Genomic DNA, 20,084 nt, shown 5'->3' on the forward strand with positions numbered 1-20,084 from the left:
AAAGCTAATCACGCTTGAAAGAAATGTGCATATTTTTTAATTTTCAAGAGAGACAAAGTGGAATCAAAAACGATTTTATTTCCAGGACTTCCACCAGTGAGTTGCACATCTTCAGACATTTAAAAAAAAAGGCCAATAAAAACATCTTTAGTACAACAGTGTGATGTACAACAAGAGCAGAACCACTCACGTTTTTTGTAAAGCAACATACCGAAACACAAAGATTGTCCCACCAAAATATGTACATCAACCGTTAATAGCACACAGACAACAGCAGTATTAGTGTTTGAATTAGGATGTCACGTAAAAGCAGATGAATTGTAGAAGAGAAAACCACATGGGGACACGAGAAATGAAAATAATCTCACTGATACAACAAATATACTGTACTTTTTGGATTGGTTATAAATACCACAGCTGACAAACCTCTTTAGCTCTTCATTGGAAAAATATATTTAACTCTTCTTTCCATGTGCAATACTTCAATGTGCCACTTCTTTTGTCCAGGGAATGGTGTTAAAGAGATGCTAATATTGCTTGCACATTATAATAATACTGTGCGATTGTAAACATTAAGAAATGATTTGTATCTTATTGGCTATCCTATATTTGTTGGGGAAGAATGTGGATATCTGGATATTATAAGTGCAAACATACCAGTATAATCTATCCAAAAGGAGGGAAACACTGTAGGTAAGATTTGTATTGCTATGAGAAAAGAAGCAATCTTTAAAAAGTAGTACAGTATAAACATTTTACATCAGGGAAATTTCTACCTCATTCATTCACATGAGCAGCCTTTAGGCTGAAAAATCCTTTCAAAAATTAAACGCACACATTTAAATCCGCCCAACGAAACTGAGGGAGGGTAAAGGTGAGCGTATGGAAAAAAGGCATGCAAAAGGCAACACACGCCTGTTAGAAATACATGTCCAAATACTTTTCCACACAGTGTATTTGATGAGCTTTAAGTGCCGTTTTGCTGAGGAGTACAGTTTTTTTTTTTTTCCTGACATCGTACAACTAAACAAGTCAAAGAAAGCTGCAAGGTGGCTTCTTGTCTCCGTGGGGTTCAGAGAACACACTGCTGGGATGGGAACTGAGGAGCGGCTTGCTTTACGGCACACACAAACCAGAACGCCACAGTATAGAGTATCATTGAGAAGGCGGGGGGTTGGGGTTGTGGTCCTTTGTAGGTGGCATGGCTTACAGTTCCAGGTAAAACGGGGGTCACAGGATCAGATCCGTAGGTTCATATTTCATTATTTCAAAGGTCCGAGCCAAGGTGAACGCTGATGCTTGGAGAGCGTTGCGTGTGGTTCTGCCCTGGATTTAAATACCCCATGCCTTCTTCTTGAAGACTGCATGAATAGTGGCCAGCTTCTGAGGCGGTGTGGTTAGTGGAGGGTGAGGTGGGCCCACCGGGTACCTGCTCAAAGGAGCGGGAGAATACAGCGCTGGCAGTGCGTGTCAGGCTGGTGAGAGCGCCCGCTTTGGGTACGGACTGGCTCGAAGTGAGCGTGAGCCGCTTGACGGACACCTCCGCGTTCTCGCTCGCGGCACGACCTGTTGTCAGGGGGCTCACCTCTTTGTCCTTGCTGCCCCGCCCGCCGAGACGACACTTTTTCATGGCCTTAGCCCCCAGGTTTAACGTGGTCACGCTGTTGCTGATAGTGATGGTGGGTGGGTTCACATCGGGACCCACCCCGCCTGGCCACACACCCTCATCTGCCTCCGAAATATCCATCAGCTCATCCGGGGAACCCAGATCCACTGCGTCTGTGAGAAGGACACACAAGCCAAGCATTAACATTAACAACACGGATATATGCAGACAATGGGAATAACTCCCGTCATCCAGCCCATGTAATTCTGCCAATAGCAAAAACGTCACCGTTAACCATCAAATATTTGGACTACATGATGGGCTGCATGACAAAAAGAGTTGTAGTTACAGTCTTCCAGCAGGTGGCGCTTACACACCAGCACCACAGCTAAAAAAATGTGGGTTTCTCGCCACCTGCTGTGAGACAAATGTTCAGGTTGAGCACAAAAGGTCAGCTTAGCCAGACAACAGTTAGTGGTTCATTAGCAAACACACACGTTCTGTTCCGTAGGCGAGGAAGGACAGTGGCTAAGGGCGTAAGCCAAGGAAATGCCGAAGGAAAGGTGAAGAAGGCAACACACATGATCAATTAGTCACAATAAAAAACACACAAATTCTCATTTCAAAAAGGCATGCATTCACTCCCTAACAGAGCCCTCGATAAACACACAATTCAGGTGTAAGAGAACACCAGTGAAAAGCTGGTAAACAGACATGCAGGCCTTGTCGGTGTCCACAATGTTTTCATGAAATCCATTCAGAAAAATACTTTAACAGTAAAATAAAGACCTGCATATCTTTGCCCAGCGTCTAGCTAATTAACTAAAGGAAGTCTCCATGTGCAACCCAGGAGTGCTGTGTCGAGGCGCATCAAAATTTTGGCGGAGGAGACCACCACCCTTCACCCCCCAAACCTAGCTGAGACCACAAGGATTTGGAATAATGTCATAATCGAGAGTAATTGTTGCTTTTTTGCTCAACAGGTAGCGTAACTGAGCAAAGCTGATTTGTTAAATGTGAAGTTATGCTTGTAAAGGATTTTTTTACGAGGAGCTTCATTAAGAGAACGCTTGAGCCGCAGAGGACAGAGTGAGTGAATGCTGTTGGACTGACATGAGGAATAGTGTCATTAGGTGGAGAATAAAAGGGTGATTGAGCGCAGAATAAAAGGTAAAAAAAAAAGGGGGGGAATCATCATGCAGCTTTTCAGACAACGCCCCCACAGACAGTTACCTAGGTTACCCCAGGAGTGGGGCAAAGGGGAGGAGGGGCAGGACCTTAGTACTGACCCCTCCCTATGGAGGCTGACCCAGAACTCTCATTTTCCATCATTCGCCTCACAGACTTCTGCCTCCTGACCTCCTGCCCCCGAGTGCCGAAGTCATGACCTCGGGGGTCCTGGCCGGCATCGGTAGCACCTCCCAAAGTTTCGCCATCAGACTGGATGCGGCCGTCAGAGCGTGGCCGCAGGGAGTCTCCATTGGGCATTCGCTCACTGCTCACGCCTGTCACACTGATCTCGGGGACGGCCACGCCCCCTGGCACGGCCTCATTGTCTACACTCACCTCCTGGGACTCTGCTGGTGTGGCATGGTTGGAGGAGGGGGGGGGTTGTAGGACAACAAACATGCACAGACACACACACACACACAAACACACACACAGCCATACCATGCACACATGTGGAAAACAAAAAGACGGCAATGTGCACAGGCACACATGGCCACAAGAAGACACACAAAAGTAATTAATGCAATGGCAGAAAAATAACAAGACATAAATTATAGTGATAAGAAGACAACATATGGTCGAAGTCATATTCCTATAACAAGCCCCAATGAGCAGAATCCGGCAGATAAAAAGCTAATATGATGAGGTCTGTTTGTGATGATAATGAAGGCTATAATTTACCACATCTAAAATGCTACACATGCAGACAAAAGAGGTTTGTTATTGACTGCATGGCCAAGTAAGCCGTAAAAAGTCCATCTACACCCGCAGCTTAAAGGCTCATGAGTGGCACCACTAGAAAGATGAGAGATATGATGATGGACAATGAAGAGAGAGTAACCTCATCCTCCGCTGTAGACTTGCATACTTTGTACTCATTGTACACCACACACCACTACTACTACTACTACTACTACTACTACACACTAACCATGTCTTTTCCAGCGATGCCCCCTTATAGAGAGGGACGTGACAGCATTTCGAGAGATCCTGGAGGCGGTGGGTGTTATCTCCACCTGGATACTTCGTGCGCCCTCCTTTGTGTTGCTCTTCAGTGCTGCGCCCCGCAGCGACGACTTTATGGCGTTACCCACCTGATGGATGGGATAAGCACACGCTGTTAGCCAAGGGCTGCTCCAGAGCTGTCAGGAAGATCGTTGTAGTTACTTTGGCTTAATTTGCAGTTGTACAGCCTGTGGCCAAGCGTGGGGGATGACAAAATAACGTCTCACTCTTGTGCTTGTGCACATGTGTGGGGGATATTATATCGTCTAAATCAGGGGTGTCTAAACTATTTCCACCAGGGGGCACATTTTTTCCTTAATATTTCCACTCATTGGTACTGAAATGACAGTTTTTCCTCACAATGTTGTGAGTTTATTCTCATAAAATTGAGACTCGGCGACCGAGTGGTTAGCGTGCAGGCCTCACAGCTAGGAGACCGGGGTTCAATTCCATACTCGGCCATCTCTGTGTGGAGTTTGCATGTTCTCCTCGTGCATGCGTGGGTTTTCTCCGGGTACTCCGGTTTCCTCCCACATTCCAAAAACATGCTAGGTTAATTGGCGACTCCAAATTGTCCATAGGTATGAATGTGAGTGTGAATGGTTGTTTGTTTATATGTGCCCTGTGATTGGCTGGCAACCAGTCCAGGGTGTACTCTTGCTTGAAGACAGCTGTGATAGGCTCCAGCACCCCCGCAACCCTCGTTTATTGTTTATTACAGATCCCCATTAGTCCTTATTGCAGTGAAGACTATTCTTCCTGGGGTCCAAAAAATTACATTTCAAACTTCAAACATACCTCGTGGGGGGTGCTTTTTTGTTGTAAATTTTCTTCATATAATCAGGACTTTATTCTCATAACATGATAACTGGTTCCACAAATATAATTAACCAAATATGTCAACTTTATTCATTGCTTTCATCATATGACTTTCCCCCCCGTTAGTATTGTCACTTTATTTACTGCCCCATTAATGTTTCTGTTGAGTTTTCTTGTTAAATTATATTTTAAGAATGTGCCGTGGGCCAATAGAAAACACACACTTTGGACACTACAAATCTAAATACAGATTCTCCATAGGAGAAAGTGTCCATCCACCCATTTTCTATGACACTTATCCTCACTAGGGTTACAAGGGTATCCTGGAGCCTATCCCAGCTGGCCCCATGGTGAGAGGCTAGGTACACCCTGGACTGGTGGCCGGCCAATCACAGGGCACATATAGACAAACAACCATTCACACTCACATTCATATCCAATTAACCTAGCATATTTTTGGATTGTGGGAGGAAACCGGAGAACCCGGAGAAAGTGTCATTTATGTCAACAGTGATACCACTATGACTAGGGTTCCAAACAATGTAACCATGTGACTTAACCAAATAAAAGCTGATCTATAATCCAATCTCTTTCAGATTTATGTACAAGAGAAAGCGTTTAATCTTCAAAAGGTCCCTGCCCTAATGCCACCAAGTTAAGACTACTTACAAGTCTTTGCAGTGTGGGCATTCTTAAAATGAACGTGAGTGGAATCATAAACCCGGGGACAACACGTCTTTTGTCCCTGCCGCAGCAACGCCTCATTCAAATGCTACATCAATCAGGTACACAGCCAATCATACCAATGTGATTACGTACAAGAGCTGCTGTTCTTGTTGATTACCAATTCAATCAGCGAGGGAGGTGTAGAACTATGCCGCATCATAATCAGAGGTATTTCTAATAATATTGCGGTTGTCCCTTTTAGCAATGTGAGAGGCGCAAAATATTAGAAACACTTAGTCTGCAAACTCCAAGTGTAAAACTATGCATTTGTCAAGGCAGATTCTTTCAGATCTTGTTATACATGACCTCTGTGCACAAGTAAACATTCCGGGCAAGTGCTTTTAAACTATGTTATATATAAGATCCTATTAATGCAGATCCATAAATCATGTGTTTTGACTGTTGTGGAGGAATGCACCTTGACTGGTGTAGTAATACTGCAGGCTTAGGCTCAATCTGCTTCCCCCACAAGGATTTACAGCTAAACAGAGCAGAGTGGAAAGCATGTAAATAATCTAGTGGGATTACACACAGCTTGCAGACTGACACACCAGACCGACACAATACAGCATAGTGTGCTGTGTACAAAGGCAAATACGCCCGGCGAGCATGTGTGTCTACTTCACATGATTCCCCTCACACAGCTAAACATAATGCACACGATTATCGCACTCACCAACAGTGCTTCGGGGAACAACTCCAGCTGGGCCCGATACAGAACATCGTCCAAGGCTTTGGATCCCAGTTCCGCTTCGCCGTTACACCTACACACAATTGATGTCAAATAATCATGATCGGATTTCTCCTGAAATGTTCTATATATACACACACAGCGACTGTATACTAAAAAAAATAAAACATAAGATGTAGAATGTGCACAAAGAGAAAAATACACTCACAATGCATAGTGTATCCCTGTCAGGAGTTGAACCAAGAACTCTGATGTGACCGTCATCCGTGCACTGATACCTTTATAGCGCCGTATCTGTTGCCGCGGGTAACCACATATACACACTCTGGAGGATAAGCAAACAAGAAAAGACATCATACACATACAAGCAGCGGCTAATAAATGAGAATGATACATCAGTCTGTGTGTGTTTTTTTATACCTGGAGCTGAGTTGGCAGAGGGACTGGAGGGAAGTGGCGCTCATGTAGCTGAGAGCAGCATTGTAGCACAGCAACAGGAAGGTCAGCACATCAAATCTAGATGAACACACGATGCGGTACTTTCAAATAACAAAATCTTGACAGAAATACAACCTGTTGAAAAATATAAACATGGAAGACCAAAAAGTATTTCTTATATCAGAAGTTCCATTTGCACAAATCTCTCCAAGCACCCTGCAGTAGTGTCAGACAGTAGATGACTTTCATGTGATCTCATCTAGATCTGGTTAGAAGTGCCAAAACAGATCCGGAGGCCAAACTGACAAGTCGGACAAACAACCTTGTGAGTTTGGAAGCCTCTAGGCTCATTAAATTACGAAAGAGAACGCCTCAAAGCAACACAACAACTTTAAAACTGACATGGGTGAACATCTTATATGGGCCATCGCTGGATTGGGTGCTGGACTGAGATGGTAACAGTTCATGAATGTCATAATAACATACAGTATTATACATGTGTAAATAATCAATTTAGTCACCTGTTCTGTGCTGTGAAGTTTTCCCTCTGGAGATGCGGCCCACTATACACCACCCTGCTCAGCCCGTGATTGGCGAGGGCCCCTTCTGTCAGGGCCATGGAGCCGATGGCAGATGGCTGGAAGGTGAAGATGACATTTTGAGAAGAGACATCATTTCTTACATTTCACAGTAAGACAGTCTCATACCTCGTGATACACTGAAGGTTTGGAAAGCGAAGGGACGGTGAAGGACAATACTTTACTCTGTCCATCCTTATCAACTATTTCCTGAAGACAAAGAAACATATCAGTGGGTGAGGAAAAACAGACGTTTTTTTCACTGTGTATGTGAAATAAAACACAAGTGAGGAAGAGTCTGCACTTATCTCTTCCCGAAAACACTCATCTGTAATGTGTGGGTGTTTTTGTGAGGTTCTACATGTCCATTCTCTCCATTGGTGTTGTGTGTACATCCACACAAACGCCATCAACACCCCAGGGATGGAGTGTCCCCTGAGTGCATGTTAATGTCAGTTCAATTATTAGAAGTAAGCCAGTGTGCTGAATGACACATGACCTATTCTATTATGCAGACACGAAGAGAGCCAACGCTGTGCTCACGGCAACACATCACAAAAAGGATTAAAATGGGACTAAAATGAGCTCTGTACAAACATTAAAAAGGAACTGGGATGTGATATTTGCAAGGCACGGTCTGTCAAATATCGTTCTATTTCTAGCTCATTCCTCCTGACACTGCTTTCTAACCAGGAACAAAAGGCTATAAATTCATCTTTCTGAAAACAAAAATATATTTAAATATATCCCCACGCTGTTTCAGAGATTAATCTACCAGTTTAAGGCAAAACTGCATGTAAACACAGGCTCATCCTCTTCCCTACCAGGTTGTAAATGCCCAGCAGCAGGGCCTCGATACAGCCGGAGGTGTGTGGGTCTCTAGCTGCGCTCACAGAGAGAAGGCTCCACAGGAGTTCTGGCAGGAACTGGAGAGTGAAACGTTGCAGATGTGGCTCACCGCTCCGGTAAAACTCAAACAACTGGTGACAAACTGGCTCCAGCAGCTGAGGATGATAGAAAACATAGTATGTACAGTAGATGGTCACAATGCAATTAATCAGTGCAGCACACTGTTGTTAAAATGATGGTTAACACATAAAGCATCTCAGGAAAGTAAGTACACGGCTCACATTTCGACACCCATTTTTGTTACAAGATATCTTCTCAAGGGAACTTAACTTGCATATACTTTAGAGTAACCAGTGTACAGCTTGTATAGCAGAATGGATGAAATTGCCATTATTGCAAATGAATGAATACCAAGATAGTTAAGCATGGTGATGGTTGCATATGGTCTGGGGCTGCATGAGTGCTGTGGAGCTGTGGTTCAGTCAGCCAGCAAAGCATTCTCTGTTGACCTACTTATTTATTCCAAACAGTCTATTACCTACATCAGTCAGATTTGAGCTTCTGTTATATCAATGTAATCTAACCTACCCAGGGCTTTAAGGATCAAATTCCCGGACATCCTGGTGAGGTTGCTGTCACATTCACAGTAACAATGGGGCTTAACCCCTGTCCTGATTGGCTCATCACAGCAAAAATGTTCTGCGTGATAAGTTAGTAGATGTATTTTACTTTAAAGGTTTTATATTTGTGTCATGTTATGAGATAAATATGGATAGTAAATTGTGGATCTTCTGCTGCGGAGAGGAGCATCACAGCAGCAGCTGACAGGAAGAAGCTGGACAAACTGATAACGAAAGCCAGCTCTGTCCTGGGATGTCCTTTAGAACAGGTGGAGGAGGTGGGCAAGAGGAAGACTGCCACCCCCTCCCCAACATACACCCACTGCAATAAGGAGCTCCAATGGTGACAGGATGATACAGCCAAAGTGTGTGAAGGAGACATATCGCAGGTCTTTCCTTCCTGCAGCTGTCCGACTCTAATATAAACAGCCCCCAAAATCCTGTACAATAACCATGCAATAAACAATACTATAAACATTGCAATAACCGTGCAATAAAACCTGTAACCGTATAAAAATGTAAAAAAGTTAGTTCCATACTTCACTGTAGTTCTCTCGGATGACCTTGTAAAGTACGGGTATGAGGGCACCTTTGTCTTTTAGCCTAATATAAACAGCCCCCAAAATCCTGTACAATAACCATGCAATAAACAATACTATAAACATTGCAATAACCGTGCAATAAAACCTGTAACGCGTATAAAAATGTAAAAAAAAGTTAGTTCCATACTTCACTGTAGTTCTCTCAGATGACCTTGTAGAGTGCGGGTACGAGGGCACCTTTGTCTTTTAGCCTAATATAAACAGCCCCCAAAAATCCCGTACAATAACCATGCAATAAACAATACTATAAACATTGCAATAAAACCTGTAACCCGTATAAAAATGTAAAAAGAGTTAGTTCCATACTTCACTGTAGTTCTCTTGGATTACCTCATAGAGTACGGGTACAAGGGCACCTTTGTCTTTTAGCCTAATATAAACAGCCCCCAAAGTCCTGTACAATAACCATGCATTAAACAATACTATAAACATTGCAATAACCGTGCAATAAAACCGGCAACTCTTATAAAAATGTAAAAAAGTTAGTTCCATACTTCACTGTAGTTCTCTCGGATGACCTTGTAGAGTGCGGGTACGAGGGCACCTTTGTCTTTTAGCGATGTGGCATAAGCAGACACGGCACTGTCCGGCAGGGTCTAAAACATACAAAGTTTGTTTACATTTGAGCCTTGTTGTGCAGTTTTGAGAATAAAACTGCTTTTCTGCCAAGGAGGAGATCCCTGGTAATGTACATATATACACAACAGCTACTTTCTACATGGGTTCAAATGCCATTTCATACTGTTTTACAGTACCTTATATTCTGAAAGCCATTCCTCCACCACTCCTTGGTCCATAGCCAACATGTTCCCACATCTGAAGAGGCTTCACCTCTACCTAGACAAATAAATAAACAAACATAAGTCAATTCAGTGGCTACAAGACAGAAAGTAAGCTACTATTGACTCCATATGTAACTTCAATTTGTGCCTTTTTTAAAGGGCAATACATTTTTATTGTTACAAGGTTAGTTAAAAAAATCACAGCTATTTTTTTTACATTAAAAAAGGGAAGCCACAATGGGAGTTTACGGACTATATAAGGCTCATGTGTGTTTTCTTCCAGAGATGGTCACTAGCTTCACTTGTGGATCAATTTACGTATTGCAATAAGACATCACACTTAGTGGAGAGACGAAAAAATAACGTGGTATTAACCGGTAAACAAAACAACCGTGGTTAAATGAGCTGTTGGAATGCACAACTGGCATCCATGTTTGGCATGTCTTTTCATAAAGGATGATTAAATAAGAAAGAGTTCCTCAGGGAAGCAGAAATTGTATTTGCTCAATTGTAATGCAGAAGCATGCTCGGATTTGGGCTGAAGGCACATAAATCTTCAGTGAATTCTATTTGCCTCCCATGTGAATCACACACATATTAAAGTGTATTAACACTTCAGCTGATGGAGGCCAGCAGTGACATCTCATGTCCCCAACACTCTCTCTCTTCCGTCCATGGAACACATCTGTCCCCAGTTTCCATGCTGTGCTTTCCTTCCACAAATCTAATAGCTGTATTTGGTATTATTTTGGCGTCCAGTCCCTAAAAGGCAGCCAGGTGTCCATTTCTGGACTGTGCCAGTGATGAAAATGACAAGAGGGGGAGGGGAGTCAGTGACTCATGAAATGGGGAAGGATTATGAGACAGGACAGCTTCCATTTTGTGAAATTAGTGCATTGTGACAGTTTGTTCTTTCACATGTAATGAGGGTGCTGAATTCTTACTGGACTGTTTGTGTGCTTTAATAGCAAGCAGGCAAGCAAACTAAAGGTTGTGATTAGCACATGAGTCAGTCAAAAAAAAAAAAAAAAAAAAAAGTTTCCTTCCTGGGATCTTTTTGTATCGAGTGCAGTTAGGGTGTAGACTCTTTTATCCATCCATACACATCAGCTGTAAAAGGGAGAAAGATACAAAAAAGCAGCCATCAGCTATGCCGCCGACCTTTGTGGTACCGTTGTCACAGCAGTAAAAGGAGAAAACACGCAAGGCTAGATGTATAGGTTCTGCTTATGGAGGAGTATTAAGGCCTCAATGAAAATATATATATTCAATTGACAACCCCTTTCCTCCTCACTCTTGATGTAAAAAAATAATAATTAAACTAAATTATTATAAATAGATATGATCAGTTTCTCAATAGTATTTCAAATTGGGGGTGGGGAGCAGCACTGCTCTCTAAATGCTGGCCAAACGCTATCCACATGACGATGCGTTCATGGGCAATACGTAACTCTTAATGTGGAAGTATAATTTGCTCTACAGTACATACACTCAAAACATGGCAACTGAACTTAAATGTCTTTGAACGCAACCCCACACTGGTCTTCATAATACATTCATTCATTCATTTTGGACCGCTTTTTCTCACAAGGATCGCGGGGGGGTTGCTGGAGCCTATCCCAGTTGTCTTTGGGCGAGAGGCAGGGTACACCCTGGACTGGTCGCCAGACAAACAACCATTCACACTCACATTCATACCTGACAATTTGGAGTCACCAATTAACCTAGCATGTTTTGTAATGTACTCGGAGAAAACCCACGCATGCACGGGGAGAACATGCAAACTCCACACAGAGATGGTCGAGGGTGGATTTGAACCCTGGTCTCCTAGCTGTGAGGTCTGCGCACTAACCACTAGTCCGCCGTGCCGCCCCTTCATAATACAGTGTCATGCAAATAGATTTTCAGACATCTGTGGTATCTTTCAGTTTGATCTAAATTAGCTTGATCAAAATTTAATTAATACAAATGTAATTTATCTTTAAATATTCGATTTTTTTTGGGGGGGGGGGTCAAGTTTCGAACATATTTTCAAATGGTGATTAATCATGATTAATCTGATTAAATTTTTAAAAAATCATTTGACAACCCTAATTTAAACTCTAATGTATATTTTTTACATTTTTGTACATATGCCAGCGTATATATTTGACAGTAATGGCTGCAACGTTACCATACTTGAAAACATGACTGAAAATGCAATGTATCCTGATGAAATGTGTCAACCCACACAATAAAAGTGAGGCATAAAGAATAATGAAGGACATAAATTATTGCCTACAAATCAGCTAAATGCTAAGACTGAAGAGAGGTTTTTTATTTGCATGGCTGTCTGACAGCCACAAGCACCAAACAGAAAATAAACTGCCAAGACATTACAGAGTAATTATTTCATCAGGAAGGTATTTGTCTTCTAGTCTTAGTCTGATGTACTCATTAGGCATGTTGATATTAATAAGAAGACAAGGATCTTGACTGGATCAGGAAGGAATTATGCTTGCACGCTTCACACACACACACACACACACGTGAATAATTAGCTTTTCAACAAGTCATTGCACAACAGCAAAAATCGCTACAAGTCACATAACACCGGAGCGATGAACAACTTGATGCAAGCAATGTGGGTGAGAAAGGCACAGGCTGTGCGAGACGGCGAATAGAGCGCAGATCAATGGCAACGGCTAAAAGAGAAAGAGATAATTGGATGTATTCTGAGAAAAGGGATAAAAGGAATTTATAACAACCCAGGGGATCCATAATGCAATTGAATTGAGGCAGATAGGTCAATAAAAAGAACTTCATTAGGTTCTCCACTGCTTGTGGCAACCAGCCAGGCTAATGGAAAGGGATGAGAGACTAACGGATACTGATACATACAATAATCTTGACCAATTCAACAAATATTGATACTCCGAGTCTGCATTATTACCCATGATTTGTGAGTTGGATGGTTCGGGTTTGGAGACGGTCGAATGGAAAACAGCTTCCTACAAAGAAGTATGTGTACAAAAGTGTGTTTATTCAGTGTGTGGTTTGACCAAACCTGTTCCTATGAGTGAACAAGCCATACCCATGCCTTTGTCCTCAACATTTTACACACATGTACATGCACACATGCATGACTAGCATGTGTGATCAGGGAATTGGGTACAGTACCGGAATACGGTACAGTACTAGAAAGTACGGTAAATTGGTAATGGTTTTATTTCATTTGAACATGCATCAGATTACAATTGAATGCATCACATAATCAGTTCACAGTTCCACATGTCCAAAAGGAGTAGGAAGAAGCAAAGCTTATTAAATCCTACCCCTCCATCTGGTACTTTTACAATCAGTAACTTATATTTGTTCACTTCCTGCTTTCCTAATATAGTTAAGGTTTTTCTTATCACGTACTGAAGTATGAGGTGATATGACCATACAATGACATAACGGGTACCATAGTAACTGTCAATTTAGTGATATATATATATATATATATATATATATATAAATTGCCTTGAACAACTAAACCGGGAAAAAAAAACTACAATTACTCAATTGTTATTTAGTTCACATTAACAAAATAATACTAGCAAGATGAGTTGGTCAGCAATGATGTAGCTCAACTTCCCACACTGGACAACATGAGAGTGAATCAACAGCGCCTCTGCTGGTTGCAACCATGTAGCGCACTCTATTATGCCTCAATGACTTTACGAAGCAATTAACTGATTTCTCACAATTGATTACTTGTTAACAATTATCATGGGCATCATGAGGCGGCACTTCGCCGAAAGCGAATAAGAACGCCTACATTCCCCTTTGAAGATTAGGTGGCTTTTGTAAAAAAAAAAAAATGAGTGGGCCACTGTGACAGAAAGCTTGAAATGAGGGATTAAAGGAAATAGAAAGAAAACACAAAAAGTGGGTGGTGTTAAGAGTAGCAGAGCTGCCCCAGCAGCTTTTTCCTGTGGTGCAGGGTGCAACTGACAGTCCAACGTTGGATGATCACAAGAAAAAAAAAGCTTTCAGTGGCAAAACCGCAGTGATTAAAAGTAAACAAAAAATAATGATCATTACTTAAACTGATGGGGAAGTTTAAGACAACTGAACATGTTTTCCTTATAAGGTCCAGGAAGTAAAAAGTCAAACTCTCACCACCCAGGCACGTGCAACAGTTCTCCTTGTGCGTGTGTGTGTTTTTTTATTTTTTTTCGGGAACTCCGGCTTCCTAACACATTACAAAAATATACATGTTCGGTTAACTTGGCACTCTAACTTAACCATAAGTGTGAATGCATGTTTGTCTATATGACCCCTGCGATTGGCTGGCGACCCAATACAGGGTTTACCTGCCTCTCGACCGAAGTCAGCTGGGATAGGCTCTTTTTTTTACCTGAGGACTGAAGCATACGTCTTGTGCTGGAAGACACAGCCATCCCAATGAGCGTGAGTATCGGAAGTGTGCATCAATGCGCCTTGAAAATAAGTTTCGGTAGTGTTAAGGATGGTGAATGATGGGTAAAATCCCCCCCCAAAAATTGCAGTTCCCCTTTAAATTGGTGCATGGCATGTGTCACATTCAGGTGCAACATCTTTTTCGGACTTTAACAAAATCACATATTCACTGATCTTTTCTTTGGGAAAATATGAACGCAATATAAACAAACAATGTCCACCAGTATCTGGTAATAATAGCCCATGTTTGACATTTAAGGTTGCACTGTGTAGGAAGTTTTCTGGGGACGTGCAGGGTATCCAAGCAAACGCCGGTGTCTCACTTCCTCTTCCTTCTTTTTTGCTGTCTTATTGATTTGGATTATCTATTGCCTAATTTTAACCCTGTCGGTTCACAAAGGTTTTGTCTAAACAGGAGGTTTCTTGTTGCTTGTCAGGAGTGAAAGCTGTACACACACACAACCGAGCCATCCACCCACTAAAACACACACACACATGCACACAGGAGGATGTGTTCAGCTAAGTAGACAAGATTGCTGTTACTGTGTGTGTGTGGTTTTGCTGTTAAGGGAGATGGATGGAAAGCTGCAACAGACAGGAAATCTCTTGCATCAGCCTACGCTCTCTTCTCCACAGCCTCGACGCTCACACATCGTCACCTAACTCTCTTCCATCTCTAGTCAGTCTTCCTGCTAGAAAGGACTTCTAACCATGCATGACATACATGGTCAATATGACATTTGGTCTTCTATTTTAGTTCCTATTCTGTATTGCCTTTATAGATCCACACCATGGCATGAACCTGAGTGAATAAAAACATTGCAGAAATTGTCACAAAGCATCACGGATGACCACAAAAGCAGTGTGCACAATTTCCTCTGGCTAAAGACCCTAGCTTGGCTTTACTGTCAAACGACATTAGCAAAATAAATTGCACATGTTTACACAAGTTTCCCTAAAGCTGTATGTGTTTGGGCAAACACAGAACAACAGACACTAATTTACAAAAAAAGCCTACTAATGTTTCGCCCTACTATTATATTAGGGGATGACTCCAAGTAAGGCAATGTCACAATTTTTCTGACTGTGTGGACTCTTTTGGGGTCGTACCATTTTTGTCCGCTGTGAAATGCAGAGATTATTAAATATATTCTAACTGGATAAGCGATACAGAAATGGATGGATGTCTAGGAGCACTAACAATGCAGCTACGCTGCCTACATGTCTCACTCGGTGCTGAAGTCCACTGGCAGGAGACTCGAAACCCACCTCACTGGTGTTTGAGCTGGTCCTTTTGGTCCTGGACTGCGTTCACACACACACCAAATGAACCCTACTGGCACAGCAAACAAACTGTAGTCCGTTTTAACCTGACCAAAAACTACAAATGTGAACGCGCCCTTTCCTCTTCATGCAACAAACTTCTCATTCATTCATTCATTTTCTACCGCTTTTTCCTCACGAGGGTCGCGGGGGGTGCTGGAGCCTATCCCAGCTGTCTTCGGGCGTGAGGCGGGGTACACCCTGGACTGATCGCCAGCCAATCACAGGGCACATATAGACAAACAACCATTCACACTCACATTCATACCTATGGACAATTTGGAGTCGCCAATTAACCTAGCATGTTTTTGGAATGTGGGAGGAAACCGGAGTACCCGGAGAAAACCCGCAACAAACTTCTATAATAGACAATTCAAATAATATATCTATAATTGAAAACAGAGCATACTTTGAGAGGTAATTAATATAATTTAATATACTTCAATGCAGTAAACATCTATTTTGTTTAATGAGGGACACATCAGGTTTACCCCAATAAGGATGCTCGGACATATATAATAACACTTTAACGCAGCGCTGTGCAGTGTTTTATTTCTGCTGAACGCAAAACCTAAAAATAAAGTGCGGTGCAAAGTGAAACCGTTGCTATATTAAAATGTTGCCGAGCTCATCAACTCCCAAGGAAACACATCTCATTGAAACAGACAGGTACTGGTAACCCAGGTGGCGTTTTCAATTACCCCCACTTTATCGGTAGCTCTGCTGGAACAATTACCCCGGTCGGGCTTTCCTGTACCGGGGTAAAAGTGTTAAGGTTTAAGGAGTGTCAAGCCAACCAATGGACGTTAATCTGACTCACATCTTATCTTCCCGAATGACTTCCAACTGTCATGACGGTCGCTTACAGGTTAGCCAGTTAAGCTAGCTCTGGTAAGGAACGACAGCAAGTAAACCCGGCAAGTTGTTATTTACTTACTGGCATGCTATCGGCGAATCTCCTGGGATCCTTGCCCTATTCTCTTCCGGCAACGGGCAAAGAAGAATCACTTCTCTACTCCGTGCATTTCTTCAATAACACAATAACACCCGCGCCTTCATTTTGGTTACTTTCCTCAGTCAAACCATCTTTAAGTGAGCGATCTCAGACTGAACGGAAAGAAACGCACACCGACCAATGGGAAACGGGTGAGAAGACCTCACAGCCCCGCCTATTAAATTCATTAACCAATCAAATTAGCCGTATGGCATAAGGGCGGGAATCTCCGTGGTCATGGTAGGTTGTAGCTGTCAGCCGCGCTCCCTTGACTACAGAGTGAGCTGTCAAAGATGCTTTTCAATGAAATCACTTTGGAAATAATTGTGTGTGCACTTTCTCACTATTACATCATTAAAGAGGGAGCATTTAAGCGGTATTAGAATGCTATTTTTTTGTTACTGCACAACACATGTTAAATCTCAATCTATCAATATTAAAGCTGGTAAATGATGCATGATCAATTTACTTAAGCACAATATAATCTGTAAAATGGCTTTTAAGGATTTGCTGGGAGGCTTTCACAGTAATGAAAGCTTTAGTTCGTTATATCATTTTTGCTGTGACTTACTGTGAAGCAGAACATTTATTTTTCCAGCCTAAAATAATACACCAATATAATCTATAGTAGTCTTAGAGTGCTAAAGTCCAATTATATTTAGTACACAGTGACACTAAAAATAACCCCAACGTGACCATTCCTTTCTCATGACCCAGGGAGTGTATGTTTACAGCTCCCCCAGCGGTGACTCAAGGAAGTGCAAAAACTACCAGGCAATTCATCAACACAAATTAAAAGCCAGATTTATCAATACTTGAGTTAAAAAGACAGAAAGTAGTTATTGTAGAAAAAATTAGACAATCACAGCACAGAGGAATACCCACTGTCATATAAGTAAAGTATAACAATACATTATTTGTGCCTATGTGATTATTATATATTAGTTTAGTGAGTGAAGTCAGTTAAGAAACGAGCATAAACTACAACGGCGCACCAGCAATCTGAGCCGCCTCAGTAATGACCTCTCCAGCACGCTGTCTGTATTTCAGGGACAAGTCCTTCGCCTTTCTCACTTGCTTTACGTTCTCCTCCAGATTCTCATTTAGTCTTCCCTGCTCCTGGTAAGTCTCCGCGACCTTCTTCACCTGCTCGGCCATTTGTACCTTGCTGCGGAGCAGCCATCCAATTAACTCTTGAAGAGTCGTACCCTTGGATATGACGGCCTTGGTGTTCTCGGAAGTGCACTTCACCTCTTCTTGAGCTAATCGCAGAGCCGGTGACACTGAATGTTCATTAATTTGCCCCGGGGACCCCACAGGAACCACGGAAAGGGTAAAGTCATAGCCCTTCATCCTTAGGGAGACTGTGTATTTGTCCCCTTTAAGACCAGTGACAAAAAAAGGACAAGTAAGATATCACTTTGACACAATTTGACCTCTCGTATAACGTCACTCACTGTGTTCTTCACAGATCTTCCCCACACAATGAGATATAGTTAAATGATCGTCACTCGAAGCGCAGCCGCAATTCTTTTGCAGGTTTCCGATGTGTCGAATCACAGATTCGTAGCGTTCTTGCAGCTCATTGAAGGTCTCGGCCACATCCGAAAACCTCTGATCCAGTTCCTGCACGCCTACCCGCCTCATCACCACTCTCCCCATTTGCTTCGCAGGGTGTGCATCTAGCAAAGAGTCACAAAATAACACAGACTGTTCATTATGCCTTCAATAGAGAAGAGCTAACAAGTAAAAGGGAGGGTGTACCATTGTTTACAGGCCTTGATAGCCTGGCTGATTCGGCTCCATTTGGCTGAGATGGGCATGGGGGCTGCAGGAGAGGCTGCCTCTGGTAATGGAGCAACAATTTACTTAGCCATGCAATCTTATACACTCAAAAAAAGAAATGTTTAGCCTCAACAAAAAAAATCAACGCAACAATTTCCATTAGTCTTTCTTAGTTATGACAACTTAATTTGAAATTGCTTTGAACCAACAAACAATATTGCATTGCACGAATTAGCTTTTCCTATTCACTCAAAGTTTATTTTAAGTAATGCTTACTGAATAATTATTTTTAAATAAAAAAGAATAATAAGAATAATAAAGTTTTTAAGTTCGTAACTCCAAAAAATATGTTAAGTCAACTGACTTAATCATTTTATTCAAAGTAGTTTAATTTGTTGTCTACTTAATTATAATAATGCACACAGCTTTTTAAGTAGCAGTAACTCAATATATATATAACATTTGCTAAATAAAATAACTAAATAAAATTGGAGTGTATATGACATGCTAAATAAAGTTCATGTAATAGCCAACATTATTTGAACATTACTTAAAAAATAAAGTTAGCAACTTAGAAAGTTTATCTAAATCAATTAATTACATTTTTTTACATTGTATTTATGTATTAAATCAAGTGGTGTCAACAGATACTCTGAATTACTTTTTAGAGTGTAGTAAAGCAGTGGCGTTATAATCAAGACAAAACCAATCTAAGTTTGTTCTGCTATGCTTTATAATTATGGGAAAAAAAATACAATTTATTTGCATTCATGGTCATAATAAAGCACACACCATTAATTATTAGGCTAAACTATTTCAATGGAAGCTGAAATAAATTCATTTATCAACACAGGACACATACCTCGTTGTTTTCATGGAAGGGGCAGCAACTGCACAGACAACGGAGCATTTTCTGCAAGTCTGATGTACAGTATCCCCAAAGTGTTTTCGGTTCAGTTATTTCGGACAATGGAGTCCACATTCCGAGATGACGTCAGCGTCATGCGACTCCTGAAAACAATTCTGCCTGTTATCTTTTTATGACTGCACCAGGTTAGGTGTGCACACAAAGTGCAAATACAGACGCAGTGACGATTCAGAATGATTTCAAGAATGACTTAATTCTACTAAACACCACTGTGATATATTCATATATCAACTAAAATAAGCAAAAAAGAAAGTTATCTCTTGTTTTTGTGGCCCTATATTAAAGCAGACATTTGAACTCTAGCATAGCGACACACGCGCCTCCATACTACACATTAGTGCCATCTAGCGGCATTGAGATGTAACAACACGTCAAACACACTGCCAGTGAAGGTAAAGAAATCAGTTTAGATCAATCACGTATCGATATCAGGTCGATACGTAATCGGATATCAGTTACCGTATGTTTCTTTTGTTGCGATGTTCATATTGTTACATTGTCGATATTGTTATATATCTATTGTTTATTGGTTTGTTTTTACAATAAGTTATTTTTTGACTTTGTTTTGCTCTAACAATTGTAATAAAAAAAGATTTATTATTGTATTTACAGTGCACTTTTACAGTGCGTTTCAGCCTTTGTTTTTATAAATAAAATCGTGA

The 20,084-nt window shown here is 41.6% G+C and overlaps 1 protein-coding gene across 6 annotated transcripts; it reads right to left on the bottom strand.

Moving 5' to 3' along the window:
- Positions 1–58: 58 nt before the first annotated feature.
- hycc1 (hyccin PI4KA lipid kinase complex subunit 1) lies at positions 59–19,487 on the bottom strand. 6 transcript variants are annotated; one of them, XM_058046353.1, is made up of 15 exons: positions 19,357–19,487; positions 18,474–18,555; positions 18,167–18,391; positions 16,653–18,088; positions 9,920–10,001; positions 9,659–9,760; positions 7,918–8,097; positions 7,223–7,303; positions 7,037–7,152; positions 6,498–6,593; positions 6,286–6,402; positions 6,063–6,150; positions 3,768–3,930; positions 2,966–3,186; positions 1,588–1,779 (listed from the first exon to the last, which is right to left on the bottom strand). In XM_058046353.1, exons 5-15 carry the CDS (start codon positions 9,968–9,970, stop codon positions 1,747–1,749), a joined length of 1,248 nt encoding a protein of 415 aa, XP_057902336.1. In that variant the 5' UTR covers positions 9,971–10,001; positions 16,653–18,088; positions 18,167–18,391; positions 18,474–18,555; positions 19,357–19,487; the 3' UTR covers positions 1,588–1,746. The 6 variants fall into 6 exon arrangements, with proteins under 6 accessions (XP_057902331.1, XP_057902330.1, XP_057902332.1 ...); XM_058046351.1 differs by having other exon boundaries at positions 1,631–1,779; positions 2,840–3,183; XM_058046350.1 differs by having other exon boundaries at positions 1,631–1,779; positions 2,840–3,186.
- Positions 19,488–20,084: the final 597 nt, after the last annotated feature.

The sequence above is a fragment of the Doryrhamphus excisus genome, chromosome 14, assembly GCF_030265055.1.
Source record: "Doryrhamphus excisus isolate RoL2022-K1 chromosome 14, RoL_Dexc_1.0, whole genome shotgun sequence".
NCBI classification, from domain to species: Eukaryota; Metazoa; Chordata; class Actinopteri; order Syngnathiformes; family Syngnathidae; genus Doryrhamphus; species Doryrhamphus excisus.